The following is a 24,019-nucleotide window of genomic DNA, read 5'->3' on the forward strand; positions in this document are numbered from 1 at the left end:
CTATCGACAACAGGCCCCAGTATCGCAGTGAATCGCATCACTACAAATTTTGAAGCATCAAAAAGAATCAAATTGTTGGCTTAAAGTATCAATATTTGTGATTTACACCCCTAAATGGCATCCTTATATTTACTGTTGTTTTGGGCAAATAATACATAAAAATAACCATCTCGTTATGAGTGTTGTTATTATAAAAAGTTATTATATATATAAAAAGTGGCTATAACAGTGAAGAGACTGCTTTCATCAAGCAGAAAGCTCCGAATGCAATTTTTACACACTGTATGCTCCATCGCAAAGTGCTTGTGGCTAAACAGATAGACGGAGGATGAGCTTAATTTATTTTTATTATTGTTTATTAAGGGGGGCCTGGCCATGGAAAGGTTTGGGAACCCCTGCTCTAATCCAGCTATATGCTGTGAATGTTAAATACTGGATGACAGTTTGTTTTTTGCATTGGTTTTATTGACAAATTATTTTTCATTGTGCACGTCATGATCACAGTTCTGTCTAAATTGGCCAGATAGATGTTTTTACAGTACGATGGCATTTATGCAATTGGGGCAAAAGCCACCATATTGTACTGCCTGTCAAAGACAGTGTAAAACTGTCTGATGAAAACATCACCCAGGATCCAGAGCTGGTCAGTACCTCCATTACCAAAGCCAGTGGTACAGCTGCTGGATTCCTGTAAAAATACATATGGTGCTCACATTAGTGAAAGCTTAGGATGACATTTATTCCACCACTAGCTATAATATGCTCATAGCATTGTGTGCACCTACCTGAGACACATAGGCAGAAGCTGGGAGAGTGAAAGCCTGTCCGTTGATATTGAAGGTGACCTCGGGCAGGCTCTGGATGTTATCACAGGATACCGCTGCCTATAAGGAAGACACACCTGAGGTAAAACAATCTTTTTTTTTTAATTATTATTATTCCGCCAGTCATTGACAAAGTCAGATTTCTTAAATACTTACATCACCAATTTGGTTGGTGGTGGCACCAAACCAGGAATTCATGTTGCTGATGTCACTGGAAGGTCCAACAATGAGGGAGGTTCCAGTGTCAACAATGGCCTGACATCCACCAGCACAAGCGACAATATTTCCATTGATGGTGACACTGTAATGGCGCAACAAGATGATGTCATACATGGGAAAAGCAGATCGATACATGTCTCAGTGTGTGCATCTGGTTGTGGGTTGGACTTGTGCATTACCTGTCCATCTCGATTTGCCAGTAGGTCTCGGAGGACAGAGGAACCCAGCTCAAGCTGCCGGTGTAGTATGAAGAGTCAATCTCACCAAACAGCACCGCGCTGCCTGACTCACTGTCCCTGGAACAACAACAGATAAGAAGGTTAGTTCATCCATAAGTCACTTGCACCTTTACGAAACTGCCATTGGTTAAAAAAGAAAATGTTGGACTTGGGTCCAAGGGTTGACTCACCCAGTCAGATAGACAGAGAAGAGGTCCTGGGAGACCAGACCCTGACTCATCATGTTGTCAAAGACAGGGGTGGCTCCAGAGGCAGAAAGAGAGGGGAAGGCAAGACCCAGGATACCGTCCCACGTCATGTACTCCAAGAACGTGTCCTCGATTTCACTCAGACCAAAGATCTGATTGTTCACAGTGATTCCACCCACCTTGAAGAATAGCAATCACAAGGTTAGTGAGGAGAACCATACAAACGTGTATGATATTAAGGGAGGGACTGCTGTCTAATGACGGCATCTCATTTAGGTGAAATAACTACTATTTACATGGGGGCTCAGGGTGAAATGCCAAAGAAAAAGACATGTGGGCTATCAGTACTGATTTTTCTACCACAATTCTGAATCTCCATCAGAATAGTTAATTGATCCATTAAGACCTCCAGGGTATCGTAACCCAGAATTCCAGTCATGCTGCCAGTCCCGTACGCGATCTGAACACTCTGTTGAGTGGCTTGGTAGGTGCTGGAACTCTGAGGGTTGAACTTCTGATGGTTATCTGAAAAGAGAAGGCCATTTTAGTGCCATTTCAGACCGAGGGTGATCAAGACATTTTAATGAAGAGAATGTTGGACATACTTTAAAGGTCAGTAATATTGCGCAGACAGTCAGTAATATTGCGCAGAACGCCACATTATATTTATATTTCAATTTATTATTGAATTGATTGTTGTTTATATTATATTATTAGCAGACACTAATAATATAATAATATAATGTTTTTATATTATATTATTAGCAGACACTTCTGTCCAAAACAATGTACATTATGTTTTAACCAAGGACCAAGTGAAACACACGCTCACCCTTCCCTTCAGTATTCCTAGAGAAACTCCATGCATGGTTTTGCTTTTGTTTGGGGGACAGGCTACCCCCACTTTGTTTGTTTCCAGTTTTCAGCATTCAACATTCACTAGCACTTAAATTATATTTTTATAGACTCATGAATGATGCACTGACGGGAAAGCACTTTCAATTTCGTTGTATCTGTCACAATGACAATAAAAACCTATTCTATTCAGAGCCTGGGCTGCCTACTGAGACCATTTGTTTTACAGTGTACTCACAGAATGAGCAGATAGCCGTCATAAGGAGATGGTTGCTGAATGTGACAAAAAATGTTATGGGCTTGAAATTGCATACAATTGCTGACTGCACCTGTAACCCCTCCGTCAGCCATACTTACTGCAAGCGGCACTGTTGCAGTACACAGAGGGCACCCACAGGTTGGAGGAGCCAGTGTCAAAGATAACTCCGAAGGACTGGGGGGGAGTTCCCAGGGAGATGACACCGTAGTAAGACAGCTGAAATTAAGAAAAAGACCACAGTTGTAAATTATAATGAAATTATAATGAAATTGACCAGAACTTAATGACATTACAAATGCAAAAAAGCATTGAATTTGCAGGGAGAACTTCATACAGACTTCATTTTCTCCAGTGCTGACAAGAAAAATATGGATCCAACGAGCTAGCTGGACTGGCAGTATATTTGTCTTGTTAGCGCTCTACTACCTAGAGTCCTTCACTTACATCGGCATCATTGGTCATGCTCTCAGCGCCATTCTGCTGCTGCTGGAACTTGACCATGGGCTGGTATGGGAACTTTTTCCTGTACTCCTCCCAAAGACCCTTTTCCTGCAGTGCCTGCCGGGCTGTCTTACCCTTGATCAGGGGCACCCTGAAACACACACACACACACACACACACACACACACACACACACACACATACAAGGTATCAGGTATAAACACACATTATTTGTGGATTCAAGAGAAGAAGACCCAATAGGGATCTATGTGAGACTCACCGAAAACATTCAGAGAAAGCCACCAGGGCACAAAGAACAAAAGCCCACTTCATCATGCTTACTCAGGTGACTTGGACTCAGTGAAGAAGCATACTCCAACACTGCTTTTTATATTCTGGAAGAAAGCATAGAAAACAACATGATAAGCAATGTGATAAGAAGCTGATGGAATGATAATAATGCATTGGAGCAATGTCAGTGAGCATGCACATGATTTGAACTGATTTGATTTCTTTTGTGTAAATATTGACCATGGGAGAACTTCTTCGGCTCTTACACAGTACCTAATGGAGACGTTTCGAAATGAGGTCTAGTTATTTAGGTGTGCTGTCCCCTACTTAACTAGGCTTAGCCTAGTTATTTAAGCGCATTAAGTTATTTTGAATAAACCTGCAATCGTGAATCAATAGAACAGGTTCTTTAAGCTTTATGATTTATGTGCACATGAAAAGACAAATAACTTAATAAAAATTAAGTCTGAAAAAATAAATGGTTATGCATTCACAACTCGGTCGCCAAACTTTAGATCTAGGTCTTATCATTGTTACCATTGACATACAAAAGGGCTAAGACACAATATGATTGCTTGGTAGTTATCATGAAAATTGGTTGACACACAAAGAGAGATTTTCTTATCTAGGTCAATATACAAACCAGCACATAAATTTCATAATTATATTAATAAAATGATCTTAAATAAAATAACCTAATAATAATTTTCAAAGATGGAGATAACATGTGCATATAATAACCTTATCATAATTTTCCAAGATGGTGATAACATGTACAGTAGTTCCCAAGGTTGCCAGCATGAAATACATCAACAGCAAGTAAACATATGATATCAAAATATGCTGACTAAAAGTACCAGCTACAGAACACCTGCTACGGAGAGGTGCTCTGAAGGGTATTGTCAGGTGGGGGTCATTACTAGCCTGGAAGCCAGCCAAACTTAGCCCCGCCCACAATATTTTAGGTCTCGTTTATATAAGATTAAATTAGATTCAACTTTATTGTCATTGTGCAGAGTACGGGGGAGAGGGGTGCTGTTGATGGGAATAAGTCTGCACAATGTTAGCCTCTTTGTTGTCCCTGTCAAGGTTGCCATGGTCGTGGACACCTCAACAGGCAGGGAAGAAGCTATCTCTGAACCTGCTGTTTATGTGTGGAGAGACCAGTAACGCCTCCCGGAGGGGAGTGGGGTGAACAGTCTGTGGTTGGGGTGAGAACAGTCTTTGATGATGCTGCCTTATGCAAGCATCGCTTGCCCTGGATGGCCTCGATGGAGGGGAGTGGGGAACCGGTGATGCGTTGGGCAGTTATCACCACCCTCTGCAGTGCTTTACGGTCAGAGGCAGATCATTTGCCATACCAAACTGTGACACATTTGGTGAAGATGCTCACGATGGTGCAGCGGTAGCAGTTCACCAGGATCTGAGGAGACAGGTGGACCTTCTTTAGTCTCCTCAGCTAGAAGAGACGCTGGTGAGACAGGGCAGAGTGAGGTAACCTGACGCTCGCCAGATGAATTTCGTTCTGCCTAACTCCACTCATCCATCTGGGATCGATCTATTGGAGTGGTGCTTCAGAAGGCACTTTGGGCAGCCGTGGCCTACTGGTTAGCGCTTCGGACTTGCCAGTTCGAACCCCGACCAGTAGGAAGCGGCTGAAGTGCCCTTGAGCAAGGCACCTAACCCCTCACTGTCCCCCGAGCGCCGCTGTTGTTGCAGGCAGCTCACTGCGCCGGGATTAGTGTGTGTTCACTGTGTGCTGAGTGTGTTTCACTAATTCACGGATTGGGATAAATGCAGAGACCAAATTTCCCTCACGGGATCAATAGAGTATATATACTTATACTTAGAAGGCTGGGCCTTATTAAAAAATCCTTGCATAAGATCGGATAAGCCACTTGTCCGTTGGAGGTCGACCTTCTGACCACGTGGTGCAGGGACAACAACCTTCTGCTGAACGTCAGCAAGACCAAGGAGATTGTTGTTGACTTCCGGAGAGGTCACACCCAACACCTGCCACTGACCATCGGACGGTGCTGTGGTGGAGAGTGAGCAGCACCAAATTCCTGGGGGTGCACATCAGTGAAGACCTCTCCTGGACCACCAACACTGCATCACTGGCGGCTAAAGCTCAGCCGCCTGTACTTTCCTCGGAAACTCAGGCGAGCAAGTGCTCCACCAGCCATCATGACCACATTCTACTGAGGCACCATTGAGAGCATCCTCTCCAGCTGTATCGCTGTGTGGGGCGGAAGCTGCACTGAATACAACAGGAAAGCCCTGCAGCGCATAGTGAACACAGCTGGAAGGATTATTGGTGCTTCACTCCCCTCCCTGAAGGACATTTACACCTCCCACCTCACCCGCAAGGCGACCACAATTGTGAGTGATGCAAGTCACCCCGCTCACAATTTGTTTGATCTACTGCCCTCTGGGAAGAGGTACAGAAGCCTGCACTCCCGCACCACCAGACTCACCAACAGCTTCATACACCAGGCTGTTAGGATGCTGAACTCTCTCCCCCCTCCACCCTCAGCTACATAACATCCTGGACTTTTTGGACCCACAATGCCTTGCACTACTCCACTTGCACTACTCCACTTGTACACTTGCACACTTTGCAACTTGTTGTTGTTGTCCTGTTGTCCTGAAAACACTTCTAAACACACTTCTGCTGCTCTTACATAATTTGCACCACTACGCCACTTGTATACTTAGGTCAAACATAACTACCTCAGCCATTTATTGGCCTGACTTTTGCACTATTATATTGACTGTCCACTGTATGCACAATTGCACAATTTCAACCCAAATTTTGCTGCTCTTATTTCTTCATTGTATGTGCCTTCTTATTCACTTTTTATATTGTTTACTTGAATGTTATGTTTGTCTGTGGACCTAATTGGTAAAATATGTCTCGTCTCCACCGTGGGATAGTGGGAAACGTAATTTCGATCTCTTTGTATGTCTTGACTTGTAAAGAAATTGACAATAAAGCAGACTTTGACTTTGACTTTGACTTTGATCTATTGACGTGCTACTTCAACCACTCACATCGAAGCCAACCCGTGACGCTGAGAACAGCCTCACAGTCGCTTCTACGCTACGTCACATCTATGAAACTCCCGCCCTGCGTCCTGATTGGCTCTACCATACAATCTCGTGCCGAAATTACTCTCAACGGAACCGATCCCAGATGGATGTGAGTGGAGCTAGGCGGAACGAAATTCATCTGGCGAGAGTCAGGTTAAGAGTGAAGTGCCGTAGAGATGGAATCCTGTTCTGATGGTAGGCGAATTGGAAGGGGTCCAGTGAGGGTGGTAAGCAGGTCTTGAGGTGGGCCAGGACCAGCCTCTTGATATTAATGTGATGTCTCGTGCCTTCAGCAGGAGTCTGACCTCACTGTTCATCCATGGCTTCTGATTAGGGAAAGTGGTAATCTGTTTAAGGGTGGTGACACTGTTCCGTTGTGGAGCAACTATGCCCGAACCAGAGCGGTTCGGACCAGAACAACTCCTTAGCGGTTTTGTTTAGAGCTGAAAATGCAACTGTGTTTGACAGAGGACAGAGGTTGCTAGTGGCAAAATATTAGCTTTCAGTATGGTACGATGTCTTTGTAAATGACGTTTAACAGGCCCGGAGTGGGTAATCGGGAGAATTTCCGGTGGGCCGCTTCACTTTTGGGAAGTCGAGGGAAAAATATTGGCATTTGTCACGTTAATCTATCTTCTCTTAAAGTTCGCTACACACGTTCGCATTCTATGCCTAACACCGCAGCCTCTGCATGGGTTGTTCTCCCCTCCCAAGAAAAGTTAAAGGAGAATTCCGGTGTGATATTGACCTAAAGTGTGTTGAAACATGATACCGAGTGTGAACGTATGTCTCATAGCCCATCTCGGCTTGTCCCCTGCACTCCAAAATCTAGCTAGTTAGCCGATGCTACCAACAGCTTTTTTCAATGGTGGTGCCGCATCGGGCTAGCCATGCAAATAAATCACTGTTTTACACCATTTACGAGGCTCAATGTATCTCCACACTTCATTGGTAGACTTCCGAGGGCCCTGACATTTAAAACAAGACACTGAGAACTTTGAAAAAGCACTGGTACTTTACTTACAAGACGATTTATGCAGACAGTATCAAATCTTCTTCACAAAGTTTAGCGTTTGCAGCCATCTTGAATTTAGTCACGATAAGTCGAGCGACGAGTAAGAATGAACAGGTATGATAAGGGATCAGATTCCAAAAATAATTCTGTGGAAATGCATGGATTCCAGTTGCTGCTACTGGAAGAAACTGGAATCCATGCATTTCCACAGAATTATTTTTCTTTTCTTTTAATTGGTTGGGTCCATATAGCCCGTCTTTCCTAAAAAGTTTTCTCAGATACCAGCCGGGCCGGCCCTACCGTAGTGATAAGCGTCAGGGAGGATGGATGGTAGAAAGATGCCATGAGGGACTGAAAAGGCCAGGTAAAAAAGGCGAAAAGTATTGGAGGAAATGCTGCCAAATGTGCCATGCTTCCAATTTTTTTTGAAGAGGACAGACATAAGTAGCAACTGGTAAAGAGAGATAGCCATGATTATAACGGCGTAATTGGGCTAATAACCTACTGGACGTTGTAGCGTTGTCAACCTATTCGCAAGTAACATATTAAATGAATTAAAATATTAGCATTTTGGTATCATCCAATATGGCTATTCATAGACTTTGCAAATATTATGCAAATATTGATAACAAAACTCAAGCTTGATCTGTGTATAGGCCTAAAAACAAAAGTAGCCTGAGCAGCAGATCAGCCAGTCCCCCGCTGAAAATGATGAGCCCGAAATTAACTATGACTATAGGGACAAGTAGAAAGGATAATAGAGTTAACCATATGAATTAAAGTTATTTTATGGAAGAAAGAACAGTAGGCTATGACAGCAGTAGGCTACATGATCAACCTATATGGCTTGTTTGCTCAGAAGTGGATGTAGTAAAGGAGCAAATCACTAAACAACAACATGATAGCTGACCCATGCAGAAAAAAACATGTAAACAATACAGTAGTTCAATATGCCTCTTAGTGGAATTGTGGGATACATTTCAAATGCTTTATTTCTTCCTTCCTGTTTTTGTTAACTTATCAACCTATCCTTGTGGAATAGTGGAATATTAGCCTATAATCAAAAATTACAGGATAGTAAGAGCTGAAATGTTGCCTTATTTATCCAATTTCCACCACCACACGGTCTTGGGCCTGAAACTCCCGGGCTGAAAAGTGGCCCCACTCCGGTCCTGACGTTTAACTACAAAGTGTTTCATTCATCCCGGTTTTCCCTAACAAAAACGCTGTTGCTAGAAGGTAAACATTTAGATTTCGCCATCACGTCTGTTGTAGAAGATATTGACAGTGCAATAACTAAAAAAAAACCGACCAGAAAGCAATGGCTATTGTGGAGAAGAAGGATGGTTTGGGTTCTTCCAGGACATTATAGGCCTATGCATGGAGGACAGCTATTTTCCTCTATTCACCACCCTGTAAATGCATGTGGTAAATAAAATACTCATGTTCAGACACTCAGGGCCAGATGTACTAACGCTTTTTCGCCCACTTTAGGCGTATTTGTCTCGCAATGTGCGTGTAAAATCATTGCGAGGTATGTACAAACAGGCCGCAATGATGTAAAAGCGCAAACTGCCTGTCGCGGGAGCTGAACAGTTTTTGTGGTGAAAGTATTTGTACTACCAAAAGCAACCTTAACTTTTGTTGGCCTTTCGAATGTCTTACTTTCACTTTCACGTCATTCACTTAAACTTCCCTACTTGCTAGATTTGACCAATCTTCCATAGCCTACGTGCATAAGTAGTTTGAGTAGAATACTGATCTTCATTATCTCCCTGCTTGTTTACATCTTATCATGTATGGTATTATTTCATGATCGCTAAACGTTTGATTCTTTTTAATGTTGTCATCAGTTAACTTCATTTAACTGCGCTTGTATGTAGGCGCTGCCATTCAGTTGTGGACGTTCGTTAAATGCGTTTATGGGCGGAGAAAGGCAGAAAGGCGCAGTTTACATTAAGGATTGAACGATTGATAAATAGCCTACACGGATACTTGGGTCTGACAGGGTTTGCAATCTGCGGTGTGTCCATGACGCTGATCACGTTCGCAAATGTAAGTCTGGCCCTCAATATCCAGGTCAGTCACAGAACATGTCATGTATGTATACATTTACTGTATGAACCATTGCCAACTTGCCTTTCGTGAGCAAATACACACGTGAGTCACCTCTATTATTAATTTCCCCCAGTGTTTATCAACATGCCTGGCTACATTTTTCCATAACAGTTTTTTCATGTTATAAAACATTGATCTCTCCAAGGAAAGTTTTGTGGAAAGCAGATTCCGGACTTTGACGCAATTGGACAATACTACGACCAATGGTTACTGACTGATTCCGGACTTCACGTTGCAGGTCGCCTCTGGCCCGCCTATATCAGATACACCGATGTGATTGGTTTCCCAACGATAAGGGACATACTGTAAGCATTATATGACAAATACCTGTAATGAGCATCATTACTCTTTACCAGAGTGACTCGTTGAGCAAATTAAAATTGTGCTCCCAGGAGAAGTCTGGATTTACAGGGTACAAAACCATATCATTCAGCATTAATTGTGCTTTTCCCAATGTGCAAGCTGCCCATGCTATAGGCACTAATAAACCATGCCATCATAGATTTGAACTGTGCACTAATTACATGTTGGATGTCCTCTTTAGTCCGGAGGAGTCCATTTTCCAAAAAGAATGACACATTTTTCATGCAGTGGCATCTTAGGCCCTAGAGATGCCCATCCAATATTATGTTCCAGAGATTTCTTTGGATTCTCTGAATATTTTAATGATATGTACTGTACTACAGATGATGAAATGCCCACATTCTTCACAATTTCACATCAAAGAGCATTATTCTTATATTTATTTTCCAACACAGATGTCTGCTGGCTATCAGACAGCAGGGGGACCCACACCCTGTCGTCGGATGGACTGTCGGACAGCAGGAAGGGGGCACCATCTTTCCATCACACAAGTGAAATGACACACACATACAGTAACATATCACACACACAGCAGACATCACTGTAACATCAAGTGACTCTTCTGAAGATGACCGCAGAGTCAGCAGTCGAAACGGTCAAGGACATATGCATTAGTACATCTGGCCCTGAGTGTCTGAACATGAGTATTTTATTTACCACATGCATATCTAAGTAAAATAGTAGGCTAAATTAACTTATAGGAGTTAACGTTTGTGTGTTTTCCTGCTTGATAGAATGCCTGTTGATTGCTAATGGTTTAGTTAAATGACTGTGTGACTGAACGTGGGTGTGTTTGCTTGTATGTTCCCCATTATTGATGTGACTTCCGTATTCCTCCTCAGACACAGTGGCTTGACTAAGCACTTCCTTCTCAACAGCCCTCCAACCAGCTCACAACTGCCAGAACTGATCCCACCTCTGCTGTAGAGACTTCAGCTGTTCTTTCTGACATTCACAAAAAGCCTCGGTAATCTTTCACATCACATATACATTTGAAAAGTCAGTCTCATTTCACACATGAAAAAATGATTCCACTGAGGGCCAGATGTACGTACATTTGCGAATGTAGCGTTATCAGCGTCATGGACACACCGCAGATTGCGAACGCTGTCAGACCCAAGTTTCCGTCGTATTTATCAATCGTTCAATCCTTAGTAACTGCGCTTTTCTCTGCCTTTCTACGCAATTTACGAACGTCCACAACTGAATGGCAGCGCCTACATACAAGCGCAGTTGAATGAGGGACCCTGTACTCACTACCACGTAAGTGTAATGTTGTTTGGAACTGTAGAAGAGGTATAAAAATAGCGTTTTGTAGCGGCGAAATAATATGCCCTTCTCACTTCCACGCTAACGAGTTTTGACTAAAAACGGTAAAATCGAACTTTCTCAAAACACATCCGAATGACATGATTTTGATGTCAACTCAACATGTGTACTCCCAATCATCCGTAAATTGATTAAGTGCATTTTACTCCGGATAATTCCTTTAACTGATGACAACATTAAAAAGAATCAAACGTTTAGCGATCATGAAATAATACCATACATGATAAGATGTAAACAAGCAGGGAGATAATGAAGATCAGTAGTTCTACTCAAACTACTTGTGCACGTAGGCTATGGAAGATTGGTCAAATCTAGCAAGTAGGAAAGTATAAGTGAATGACGGAAAGTGAAAGTAAGACATTGAAAAGGCCAACGAAAAGTTAAGGTTGCTTTTGGTAGTACAAATACTTTCACCACAAAAACTGGTGCTCTAAATAGCGATTCTGTTGTCTTTGAAAGGTTCTCTTATTGACGCATTGAACTGCAATTTGGATTAACACCTGCTTTTACAAGGCGGAAGTATTTAGGCGCAGAATAGATTTGCGCTTTTAGGAGCAGTCTTTGTACATACCGCGGAATACATAACTAGGCGCTCTTTACTCTTCCCCTCCCATCTTTTTACTCCCACTTTCCCCTGGATCCTCCCATGAATGCATATGCATGACATGACAATCGCAATCTGCCACTTTCAGCTCCCGCAACAGGCAGTTTGCGCTTTTACATCATTGCGGCCTGTTTGTACATACCTCGCAATGATTTTACACGCACATTGCGAAACAAATACGCCTGAAATGGGCGCAAACGCGTTAGTACATCTGGCCCTGAGTGTAAATGCCAGCCTAGATTTTATTTTGCATTAAGCCTTTGGAACTGTTGTGATTTGCAACTATACTGAATAAGAAGGAAACATTTTAGTAGGTTCATTTTGTGTGTAACAGTTTGCAGCATCATAATGATACTCTTGCTCTTCATCATGAGCATATGTTGTGATCCCTCCCAAGTCAGGATTAAGCTCAGTAAAATCTTGAAGGTCATAAAGGGGTGAACTACATCATGCAATATAAATTGGTATTTTTTATAGGGCTGTCAAAATAACTGATTCATTTTGATTAATTAATTTGAGAAAAAATAACTGATTAAAAAAATAGTGCAGATTAATCGATTCTGTATGACCTTTGACCCCGAGCCGTCAGTAACCATTAGACTGTAAAATTAAGGAGAGAGAAGAAAATGTGCTGCCTAGATCATTGATTGGAACATTTACTTTTAAAAAACGGCCTGCTGGTGTTGATAAAAATAAAGTGTTGATTAAAATAAAGTCCTATGCAATGTCTGCAGCAAGTCATTTGCATATCCCCGAGTTCATCAACTCTAATGTTGCACATCAATGCAAAGAAATAGTGTTGACAGGGTTAAATCTGAAATGCCTTGTGAAAAAATGTGAAAAAAAAATTTCTTCCCGAAGCACTTTTGAATTTATTTCCTCAGCATATTAGGTCATATCATAGATTATTATGGCCATTATTTGAACAGTGAAAATAATAATAAAAGAGTTTTTGAACTTTAATGTCACTAATGCTGATAATTCAATGATTCATTTGAATTTAAATATTTAAAATACTTTCACAGCAAAAATTATATATGTGATTAATTTAGATTAATTAATCATAGAGTATGTAATTCATTCGATTACATTTTTTAATCGATTGACAGACCTAATTTTTTATTGACAAAACAATGCAGAACCTTTAATTGTGTTTGTGTTACATTATTTTGTCCCATAAAACAAGTTGATAATACTATACATTTTGAGTGGTAATGTTTTTTTTCATAGACAAAGGAAAGCCAGATGACTCTACTGATTGCATGCTGTCTGTGGCCATGTCTACACAAAAACGACAGGCATATTTTTTCTTACAGTTTTCACAACTTTAATGACACCGGTGAAAAAAAATCTTGGGTCCTTATGAAGAGGTGAAAACTAGTGCATATGCCAGGCAGTAGATTTTGTTGTGGCGGTGCAGATTTTCACGATTCACTATTTTATAGAGAATTCTCTATTTTATACAGCCTATGCATTCTCCGAAGTGGTCATGTGAGTAGGCCTAAAGCATGAGCACAATTCAATTTTCAACTGTAAAACTAAAGTTCATTTTTACGGTTTATGAAGGATGCAGTCCACTCCTTTATTTGGTGAACGCAGGTGGAATTAATCTTCTTTAGGCTGCTTTCTTTCGTTATAGTCCGCGATTCACACTAGGCCTTTGTTGGCTATCAATGCAAGTGCATAGGCTAAATGCTAGTAGTTTGTTTGCAATGGATGTAAAACAGCCTATTCATGGGTTTCATTAGGTCACTTTCCACAGGTGTATTGATCAAGCACCATACGCTGGATTTTATACGCCTGTGGAAAGGGACCTGATAAAACCCATGAATAGGCCTAATGCTAAATGTCTATGGCGGTACGAATTAAACAGCATTTGCAGTAAACCCGATGTATTCTAAGTAATTGCGCACATATCTGTGTTTGTGCTATTGTAGGCTATGCGCCGTGTTCGTGTGGAAGCAAGGCCACAACGATAACAAACGTTAACAGTCAATGGTCTTCGTATGGACATGGCCTGTAAGTAACTACCGGTATATTTGAATCTTACCTGTCTAACTCAGAGTCACGTCTTGCATGGAGCAATTCTAAATAATGCAGACTAAATATTCTCATTTTGTTGGTGATTAAATAGTTTCCATAGTTAAATATTTAGTTATGTTTGGATATGTTCAGCAAAAGACTGTGTGAGATGGAATGCAAGAATGTGGTGAATCCGGACAGCTTATCGATGAATCTAATATGTACAATATATATTGAGACTCCTTTCTCCCCTTACATAGCCTATGTTATAAATGGTGTCATTCACTGCAAATAAAAAATGATTTACAGTTTTTGCCCATTGCTTGAACACTTCTTTGCAAAACTGGGCTCATTGTGTTAAAACTTTACACACAAGCACACAAGACACTGGGAAATAAACCTCTCATCTATGTCGAATTGAAACACTGCTATCAAAACCTAACAATCCTTTGTCAAAATGTCACTCTGATGAAAAAATGATACACACTTGCATCATATGAATACACTTTCAGATTAGCAGCAACACACTAGTGTACTTTATTTAAAACACTGTAGTCTTTAATTTTCACTGCTTTCATTCAGTTTATCATTTAGCATTCTGTGAAGCTCAATGCAACACTTACAGTTTTTGTTATGTTTTTACAACAAAGGTTTTGACAAAAAACAAAAATGAAAGTACTGAAAGGTTACAAATGGCATCAACTCAATAATGTACATGACAGTACTATACTTTACAGTACAGTACAGTAAATGCAGTAACACACACACACACAAAACATACTGTAAAACAGGCTTAGATGTGGTGGACTCTCTGCCCAGCTTCCCTTATTGTCAGACCATGATTTATCACATGATCCACCAAAGTTTCTCTAATGTCATCTGAAATATTGTTCCGTGCATAACCTCTTCGACCACCTCCTACTCCTCTCTCTCTTTGTCTTCCTCTTCCTCTTCATTTTGCTCTCCCTGCCTCCATGCTTGCAATGTTCTCAAAATGGCTCAACTGAGGCCTATTTGTGGCTGGCTGATTGGTGTTCAGTTTTGTAAATAAGTATTTTCAGATGTGTGTCTAAGTGTTTTCAATCACCCGACGTGTTTTGTATTTTGAATAGATGTGTTGTCCCAATGGTACCCATGAGATTTAATTTATGAACGAAGTGTCTTATGTATGAAATAGTGTGTAGTGTGCAGGAGCAAGTGTGTTGCAGAAAGGTGCAAGTGTGTTGCAGAATTGCAACTGAAGTGCAAAGCAGCGCTTTTGTTTAAGGTATGGTTACACTGTGTTTAAGGTATTGTAATAAAAGCTTCAAGTTTTGCTACTTTGGTTTAAGCATGTGTCTATAGTGTTCAAGCAATGGGCAAAAATTGTAAAGCACGTCAGTGGTCTCTTCACTTTTTTCTTCAGGCCTCATGAAGAAACCAGTGAGCTTAATACAAATGTGTACATGCAGAGCCCAAGAAAAACCTGAGTAAAAACACCACTGGAATTCCTTGATACTGTTGAGCATTCTACCGTTGCCCGAAGTGTGTTGACAGACTCTCATTTCACAGAAACTATGAGTTGTTTGCTTTCTAAGGCTGTTTTCTGACGGATGACTGTTATAACACATAAGTGGGTGGCACACTCTTGTAGTAATGTTGGGGTTGGAGATGGGGTTTTGTTGTACTTTCGGTTGAATAATGTTCTCTGTGCCATTTCATGTTATTCAAACAGATGTGGGATGGATTGTTTTGTTTCTAAATTTGTCAGTCAAAATAAATATTAAACCAAGCATTGGGTGTGTACAGTATTGTGTATATAGCTTTTAGATGAGAAAGAAGACTGATTTTAAAGATGTATTAGAATCTTCCAAATGTTTATATGGATTCACTGTGCACATTTCATCAGGCTCATAATTCTTACTAAAAAATAAGGTAAAGTATTATAAAATATTTCATTTTACAATAAGATGGTATTTACACAGCTGGAGCAAAACCAACCATTTGTAACTTCCTGTCAAAGACAGTGTAAAACTCTCTGATGAAAACGTCACCCAGGATCCAGGCTGTGCCACCTCCATTATAAAAACCAGTGGTACAGCTGTTGTGTCCCTGTAAAAACAAAAATCATGGTGCTCACATATACATGAGTGAAAGCAATGAAATTTATTCCACCACCAGATATAATCTGCTCATAGCGTTGTGTGCACCCACCTGAGACACATAGGCAGACGCTGGTAGAGTCAAAGCTTGTCCGTTAATATGGAAGACGACCTCGGGCATGCTCAGGATGTTTCCACACGACACAACAGCCTGTTGGAAGGAAGACACACACAAGTTAGTGCGGTTTTTGTTTTCTTCATCATTGAAAAATAGACATATTTTAGATTATAGGGGAAAAAAGCAGACTTACATCCCCATAGTTGTTGGTGTAGGCACCCACCCAACCGTTGATGTTCTGAATGTCATTGTAAGGTCCAATAAGGAGGGAGGTTCCGGTGTCAACAATGGCTTGACATCCACCAGCACAACCGACAACATTTCCATTGATGGTGACACTGTAATGGCGCAACAAGATGTTGTCATATGGGGAAAGCAGATCAATATGTATCTCAAGGTGTGCATCTGGTTGTGTGTTGGACTCAGTGATGGGCAAACTAAATAAATGTATATATATAAATGGGCAAGCTAAATAAAAATATATTTCTTTTCGCTGATCTCGACTAAAGTGACGTACTTTTGAAGGTATGGCCACGGTGTAACATGTTCATGCTCTTCAACGGATCTTGGGCTCTCTGCCATTCTGTCTTTGACTCTTTTCCCTTTCCCTCCCAGTGTCTGTATGTGTGTCGCTTAGCCTACTGTCTGTGTGTCATCACCGTGAACATTAGTCAGTAGGCCTACGCATGCGCTTGTACCCGGCGTGTTGTCGTCGACACAGAAACATCCTGTTTTACTAATGTGTTTGATGACTGCAGGGAAACGCTATTATGTGTCTATCTATCTATCTATCTATGTGTGAAATGTCAGAAATGTCCAGGAGATATTAGCTTTCGAGGAAGCTACTGCGCTGATCAATAAAAGAGCTTAGCTACTGAAAAGTTAGGCGATGTTACTGCCAAGCTACTGACAAATGTAGTTAAACTAGTAACTGCCCATCACTTGTGCAATACCTGTCCATCTGGATCTGCCAGTAGGTTGTTGCAGTCAGAGGAATCCAGCTGAAGGTGCCGGTGTAGTACTGAGAGTCAATCTCACCAAATATCACCACGCTGCCCGGTTTAGTTTCCCTGGAACAGCAATAGAAGTTGAGTTCATTCTTAAGTAATGTACAACTTTCAGGTACATCAAAACAAATGGGAAAATAGAAGTGCAGTACGTGGCAGACTCTCTGCTGAGGTATACAGAGAAGAGGTCCTGGGAGACCAGGCCCTGACTCATCATGTTATCAAATACGGGAGTGGCTCCAGCCGCAGAAATGGAGGGGAAGGCAAGACCCAGGATACCGTCCCACGTCATGTACTGCATGAACTGACCCTCAGTTTCAGTCAGGCCAAAGATCTGGTTGTTCACAGTGATTCCGCCCACCTTGAAGAATGTCAATCAAATAATTGTCATTCGGAAGGTGAAGAGAAGCATGCATATTGTGTATTGTAGTACGCGGGGGGCGTACTGTCTAATGAGGACACCACATTCAGGTGAAATAACTGAGGATATGTTGACATGAGGGCTTTGGCTAAAATACCAAATAGAAATACTTCTAAGATATCAGTTCTGATGTTTCTACCACAATTCTGGCTGCTCAATCAAAACAGAAAAACATTGATCTGTAATGACCTCCAGGGTTTCGTAACCCAGAATTCCAGTCATGCTGCCAGTTCCATACTGAATCTGGACAGGCTCTGTAGTGCTCTTGAAAGTGCTGGAAACATCAGGGTTGAACTTCCGATGGTTATCTGAAAGAGTGGGGCATTTTAGTACAATTTCAAACAGAGGATGATCAAGCCATTTTAATGAAGAGTATGTTGGACACGGTTTCAGGCCTAAATGGGTAAGACCTCCACCACCAAGCCAAGCCATACTTACTGCAAGCGGAGCTGCTGGTGCAGTACACAGAGGGCACCCACAGGTTGGAGGAGCCAGTGTCAAAGATAACTCTGAAGGACTGGGGGGGAGTTCCCAGGGAGATTATGCCATAGTAATCTATCTAAAATTAAGGAAAAAAAGGAAATTATCCTGTAAATGAACATGCCATTTTTCATTAAAAACCATGGTACAATATGGTAACAGCATATTAACAGAACTAGATGTACCGAAAAGTGGTACAAAATACCTGCACATTCTCTCCACAAAAATAAATCACGCTTGTCAATTTGTCTCCATCTCCTACTTCATCCCCCACTCTAGCAACTTTTGTGTATGTAAATGAGTGTGTGAATGTGTGCGTTTGCTTTTGTGTATGTGTGCTTCTCTGTGTGTGTGTTTTCGCTTGTGAGTGTGTGTGTGTGGGGGTAATGGAGTGTGTGTGTGTGTGTGTGTGCGTGTGTCTGCTTGACTGTGTGTGTGTTTTATGTGTTTGTTCGCTTGTGAGTGGGTGTGTGGGGGTAATGGTGTGTGTGTGTGTGTTTATGTGTGTGTGTGTGTGTGTGTGTGTGTGTGTGTGTGTGTGTGTGTGTGTGTGTGTGTTTGTGCATGTGTGCGTGTACGTGTTTGTGTTTATGTGTGTGTGTGCGTGCATGTGCTTGTGTGCGTGCCTGTGTTTGTGCGTGCATGTGCGTTTGTACGTATGCCTGCATATGTGCTGTGTGTGTGTGTGTGTGTGTTCATGAGTGCATGTGTGTGTGCATGCGTAGTGTACAGTCACTAAATGTACACATACAGGTGCTGGTCATATAATTAGAATATCATGAAAAAGTTGAGTTATTTCAGTAATTCCCTTCAAAAAGTGAAACTTCCACACAGACTGATATATTTCAAGTGTTTATTTCTTTTAATTTTGATGATTATAACTGACAACTAATGATACCCCAAATTCAGTATCTCAGAAAATTAGAATTAGAATTAGAAAAGGTTCAATATTGAAGACACCTGGTGCCACACTCTAATCAGCTAATTAACTCAAAACACCTGCACAGGCCTTTAAATGGTCTCTCAGTCTAGTTCAGTAGGCTACACAATCATGGGGAAGACTGCTGACTCAACCAAAAGATGACCATGACACCTTGCACAAGGAGGGCAAGACACAGAAGTGCATTGCTAAAGAGGCTGGCTGTTCACAGAGCTCTGTGTTCAAGCACATTAATAGAGAGGCGAAGGAAAGGAAAAGATGTGGTAGAAAAAAGTGTACAAGCAATAGGGATAACTGCACCCTGGAGAGAATTGTGAAGCAAAACCCATACAAAAATGTGGGGGAGATTCACAAAGAATGGACTGCAGCTGGAGTCAGTGCTTCAAGAACCACCACGCACAGACATATGCAAGACATGGGTTTCAGCTGTCGCATTCCTTGTGTCAAGCCACTCTTGAACAATAGACAGTGTCAGAAGCATCTCGCCTGGGCTAAAGACAAAAAGGACTGGACTGCTGCTGAGTGGTCCAAAGTTATGTTCTCTGATGAAAGTGAATTTTGCATTTCCTTTGGAAATAAAGGTCCCAGATGGAGGAAGAGAGGAGAGGCACAGAATCCACGTTGCTTGAAGTCCAGTGTAAAGTTTCCAGTCAGTGATGGTTTGGGGTGCCATGTCATCTGCTGGTGTTGGTCCACTGTGTTTTCTGAGGTCCAGGCTCAACGTAGCCGTCTACCAGGAAGTTGTAGAGCACTTCATGCTTCCTGCTGCTGACCAACTTTATGGAGAAGCAGATTTCATGTTCCAACAGGACTGGTGCCAAAGCTACCAGTACCTGGTTTAAGGACCATGGTATCCCCGTTCTTAATTGGCCAGCAAACTCGCCTGACCTTAACCGGTATTGTGAAGAGGAAGATGCGATACGCCAGACCCAACAATGCAGAAAAGCTGAAGGCCTATCAGAGCAACCTGGGGTCTCATAACACCTGAGCAGTGCCACAGACTGATCGACTCCATGCCACGCCGCATTGCTGCAGTAATTTAGGCAAAAGGAGCCCCAACTAATTACAGTGCATGAAAATGTTATCCGAAGTCTTCTCCTTCTTCTTGCCAAATGTTCTGCGTCTAATTTAGCTTCAACCGTTTAACGTAGAAACTTCGTTCAAACGTTGTAACATAGGTCTTGAAAATGACCCCTGTGCATTGGCACTATGCCATCACAATGGGCTAATTAAATTGATTTGCACTTGTATCAACTGCCAGCTGCTCAACTAGGCCCCCAAAAAGAGTCAATTAAGCTGACTGCACCTGTATCAACTGCTTTCTGCTCAACTAGGCCTGTCTCTGTGCCTCTCCATTCTACAGGGATATAAAGGCACATTCCATCCAACTTTTTATCCATCCATCTTCTTCAAACCATTCACTCATCCACCCATTAAACTATGTATCAACATCCATTAAACAATCTGCCTATCAACATCCAATAAACTTTCTGTCTACATTTAGAACACAGCTGATCAACCGTCTGCTTACACTTTTAAATGAAGTTCTAGTCGTTGCGTAGTGATATGAAAGACGTGAATTAGAAGCACAAAACCCATTTTCCTTGACAGCGGTCTGTTATACTTAGCAACGGTCTGTTATCGAGAAATAGCAGACCACCGAATGTTGGGAAGGCCCATTCAAGTGAATGGAGCATTCTTCAGCATTATGAAGAGCCATGTAATAATTTATTTTAGCACCGGGAGAGAAGAAATACTATTTTCTGATTTGCTGGTGGGGTGGCTATTAATTCTGAATAACATGACACCTATGAAATAGATCTGGTAAAAAAAAGTTTAATCACCGTTCCATATTAATTCTTCAATCAACTCTATAACAACCATAGTAGGACGACGGTTGAGCCTGAAAGCAGACTTCGCAACAATGAAATCAATTGTAAACAAGCTAACTGTCCATGCTATTGCTGTTATAGGGCCAAATAAAGTTGTACAAAAAGTCGGCTTCTTTTTAAACGGAAGTGCATGTCTCCTTTGCGTTCTATAAAGGCATGACTATTGCCTATAGTGGCAACTGGGTGATAAGCGGGATAACGGCCTTTGAGGTATCCTGTTATACGGAATTAATGGACTTAGGCGGAGGCAACTCCGCTGTGCATCGGGGAGTTCTTTGCCTTCTGCCCTCGTTCATTAATTCCGTATAACGGGACACCTCGGCGGCCGTTATTCCTTACGTATGATCCCCCATGAACGGAATGTATTTAAAGGGTGTCATAATGATCCTACACTTCAAATTCTGTGCAATTTTGAACCCGTCAGCCAAAGTTACCTGCGATTACAATGCCTCGTTTTTGCTTTTTCCTTTTTAACTAGGTGGCACTATACATCAAATGAGTGGATATGGGATGGGTTGACATGACCCCTTGAGACCAACATACAAAAAAAATGTGGTCCTCCTAGGCCCTACAGTTCTTGAGATATTCAAAGAAAACTGTCTGTCCAATGTTTCTGTGTCATATTTGTGGGGCTACATGCCCACCATCTTTCGTGCACCCTGGTCTTTCAGAGTCCCGGGTACGACGGAGTATTAGGGCCACACATGAAGAGAAAAAATATTTTTGCCATGGCGAGATTAAACTCGACATGTTGACTTTAAAGTCGACATGTCGACATTAAACTCGACATTTCGAGAATAAAGTTGAAATTTAATGTCGACTTTAATCTCGGCGATGTCGACTTTTAAAGTCGACATGCTGACATTAAACTTCATAATAGGCCCTACTGCCTACACAGTTTAAGCTATGTAGCCTACACTAATACACAATATGTTACATGAAAAATGGGCTTCAAATAGGTGTTATTTCAGATAGATTGCAGATATTCAGATAGATTGCGTCTTGTCTGTTAACGATCATTGCCGTCATCGTGAAGTGCTGTCTCGCGGTTATGGAAACTATGCCGTTTAGGCTAAAGAGCTAGAAAAATATATGTATCCAATGATGTTTCTATACAAAATGTTATTTCACTCTGTTTTACGTGGTTAAGGCCACTGCACATCCAAATAACTGCCCTTCATGACCCACGGGCGTCACTCTCCATAGGATAACATGGCAAAACTAATTTTTCTAAAACTGCTTTTCCATGTCTCACCTGCAATACGTAGCCTATAGGAGGCTAGAAACACAGGTATAGCCTAAGCATATATACTATTTTGATCTTGTGAGAGAATATGTGTGCATGCACTTTATTTATACACTTTTTAGGTGCATATGTAGGCTACTAGCCTACATGGGGTGGTCGGGAGGACAGCTTCATTCGTCCCTCCATAGACATTCAGCAATGGGCTGTTTTGCATCCATTACTTAACAAGCAACGTGAAAGTCTAGGATTGGAGAGCGCCTAGTATGCCTCTAGTGCATAAGCATGAAGTTGAACATTTAGATGCAACAACTAAATGTTTAGAACAACACTTTAATAATAGGCCTACAATAAATAAATAAACCGCTATGACGTTTAGGCTACTTTTGACCATCGCATTTATAAGCCTGTAACTCCGTGATAAGGACCTAACAGCAAAGTATTTGGCTGAGCAACGTAGGTTAATTTGTTCTATGTTTTGTCCACATGATATAGGCCTAGGCCTATGTCTAATCATTGTTGCACTCGAACACTCTGAATCATTGTTGCACTTGTTGCATTGTTTCATTCGTCCTCCCTTTCAATCGTCCCGAGCGGTCGTTCTCTCTCCAAACTAACTTTATTCTCAAAATGTTGAGTTTAATGTCGACACGTCGAGATTAAAGTCGACATGATATTTCAACTTTATTCTCGAAATGTTGAGTTTAATGTCGACATGGCGACATTAAAGTCGATACGTCAAGATTAAAGTCGATATTACATTTCAACTTTATTCTCGAAATGTCGAGTTTAATGTTGACATGGCGACTTTAAAGTCGACATGTCGAGTTTAATCTCGTCATGGCAAAAAAAAAAATGTCCTTCATGTGTGGCCCTAATACTCCGTCGTACCCGGGAAATGTTGCCACAAAATTAGTGATTTTTTTTTTTAATCCGAAAAAAAAAAACCTCTGACTAAACCTATATGACCAGTGCGGGATTGTCACTATTAACTACAGACAATAACTGAAACAGATTTATGATAAAGTCTATAAAAATTGAAATACTTGAAATAGAAAATAGTGTAATAAGCAAATCTAAGCCAGTTGGCATGTTTATCCAGAAATTATCTTTGTGTGCCAGATGTTCAAGTTGTCAGACTAGAGCTGAGCCGAGCATTTTGTGTTATACAAGGACAAAAAAGACATAGATAGAGAAAAAAAACTAAACATTTGCAGAGAGGACCATATCAATTAAAAAAATAAACTTCAAACAGCTACTATCTCACTTATTAATTTCAATTATTCATTTGGCAGACGCGTTTATCCAAAGTGACTTACACCAACAGAATAACATTTAAGCTATTAACATTTAAGGATTTTAACATTTCAGGTACAGACCTACAGTTGCAGCATTAGAATAGCATTTAAGTTATTACTGTAGCTATCTGCATGTGATTATGCCCTGGATTCAATTCCTTCAATAATGCATGCGCTGATAAAAATATCCCCTTTCTCTAAATCTCAACATGGTGAAGCAATGAGACAAATAAGGCCATTAAAGATGAAAAAAATCACATATGAATTCATTAACCAAGCGAGGCAGACATTATATTCTTCAACAGTCCTTCACTTACATCGGCATCATTGGTCATGCTCTCAGCGCCATTCTGCTGCTGCTGGAACTTGACCATGGGCTGGTATGGGAACTTTTTCCTGTACTCCTCCCAAAGACCCTTTTCCTGCAGTTTCTGCCGGGGTGTCTTACCCCTGATCAGCGGCACCCTGAAACACACACACACACACACACACACACACACATACACAAGGAATTAGATATGATCACACCTATCTGTGGAAAATAGAGAAGAAGACCCAATAATGGACTATATGAGACTCACCGTAAACACTCGGAGAAAGCCACCAGGGCCCCAAGAACAAAAATCCACTTCATCATGCTCATTCAGGTGAGGTTGTAGCCTACCCAGCGACTGACGGA

At 41.3% G+C, this 24,019-nt stretch overlaps 2 protein-coding genes across 2 annotated transcripts; both read right to left on the reverse strand.

Annotated features, from left to right (window-relative positions):
* Positions 1 to 459: 459 nt before the first annotated feature.
* On the reverse strand, positions 460 to 3,361 carry LOC125293217 (pepsin A-like). The gene is made up of 9 exons (XM_048240991.1): positions 3,306 to 3,361; positions 3,029 to 3,176; positions 2,683 to 2,800; positions 1,877 to 1,995; positions 1,453 to 1,649; positions 1,223 to 1,339; positions 981 to 1,125; positions 786 to 884; positions 460 to 688 (listed from the first exon to the last, which is right to left on the reverse strand). The coding sequence occupies exons 1-9, from the start codon at positions 3,359 to 3,361 to the stop codon at positions 551 to 553; spliced, it is 1,137 nt and encodes a 378-aa protein (XP_048096948.1). The 3' UTR covers positions 460 to 550.
* An 11,041-nt stretch (positions 3,362 to 14,402) lies between these two features.
* On the reverse strand, positions 14,403 to 24,007 carry LOC125293893 (pepsin A-5-like). The gene is made up of 9 exons (XM_048242107.1): positions 23,922 to 24,007; positions 23,658 to 23,805; positions 17,926 to 18,046; positions 17,677 to 17,795; positions 17,219 to 17,427; positions 17,013 to 17,129; positions 16,253 to 16,397; positions 16,054 to 16,152; positions 14,403 to 15,951 (listed from the first exon to the last, which is right to left on the reverse strand). Exons 1-9 carry the CDS (start codon positions 23,981 to 23,983, stop codon positions 15,817 to 15,819), a joined length of 1,155 nt encoding a protein of 384 aa, XP_048098064.1. The 5' UTR covers positions 23,984 to 24,007; the 3' UTR covers positions 14,403 to 15,816.
* Between the last annotated feature and the right edge of the window lie 12 nt (positions 24,008 to 24,019).

The sequence above is a fragment of the Alosa alosa genome, chromosome 4, assembly GCF_017589495.1.
Source record: "Alosa alosa isolate M-15738 ecotype Scorff River chromosome 4, AALO_Geno_1.1, whole genome shotgun sequence".
In the NCBI taxonomy this organism is placed as follows: domain Eukaryota; kingdom Metazoa; phylum Chordata; class Actinopteri; order Clupeiformes; family Clupeidae; genus Alosa; species Alosa alosa.

Bases quoted from the DNA above. Each gene is read 5' to 3' on its own strand.
- LOC125293893 (XM_048242107.1), bottom strand. From the start codon at position 23,983: ATGAGCATGATGAAGTGGATTTTTGTTCTTGGGGCCCTGGTGGCTTTC. The intron at 17,130-17,218 runs GTACTGCACTTC...TTGCTGTTCCAG, and splicing joins CTCAGCAGAGAGTCTGCCAC to GGAAACTAAACCGGGCAGCG. The intron at 15,952-16,053 runs GTGGGTGCACAC...TTGTTTTTACAG, and splicing joins CGTCTGCCTATGTGTCTCAG to GGACACAACAGCTGTACCAC.
- LOC125293217 (XM_048240991.1), bottom strand. From the start codon at position 3,361: ATGATGAAGTGGGCTTTTGTTCTTTGTGCCCTGGTGGCTTTCTCTGAA. The intron at 1,340-1,452 runs GTGAGTCAACCC...TTGTTGTTCCAG, and splicing joins TTCTCTGTCTATCTGACTGG to GGACAGTGAGTCAGGCAGCG. The intron at 1,126-1,222 runs GTAATGCACAAG...GCGCCATTACAG, and splicing joins TGGCAAATCGAGATGGACAG to TGTCACCATCAATGGAAATA.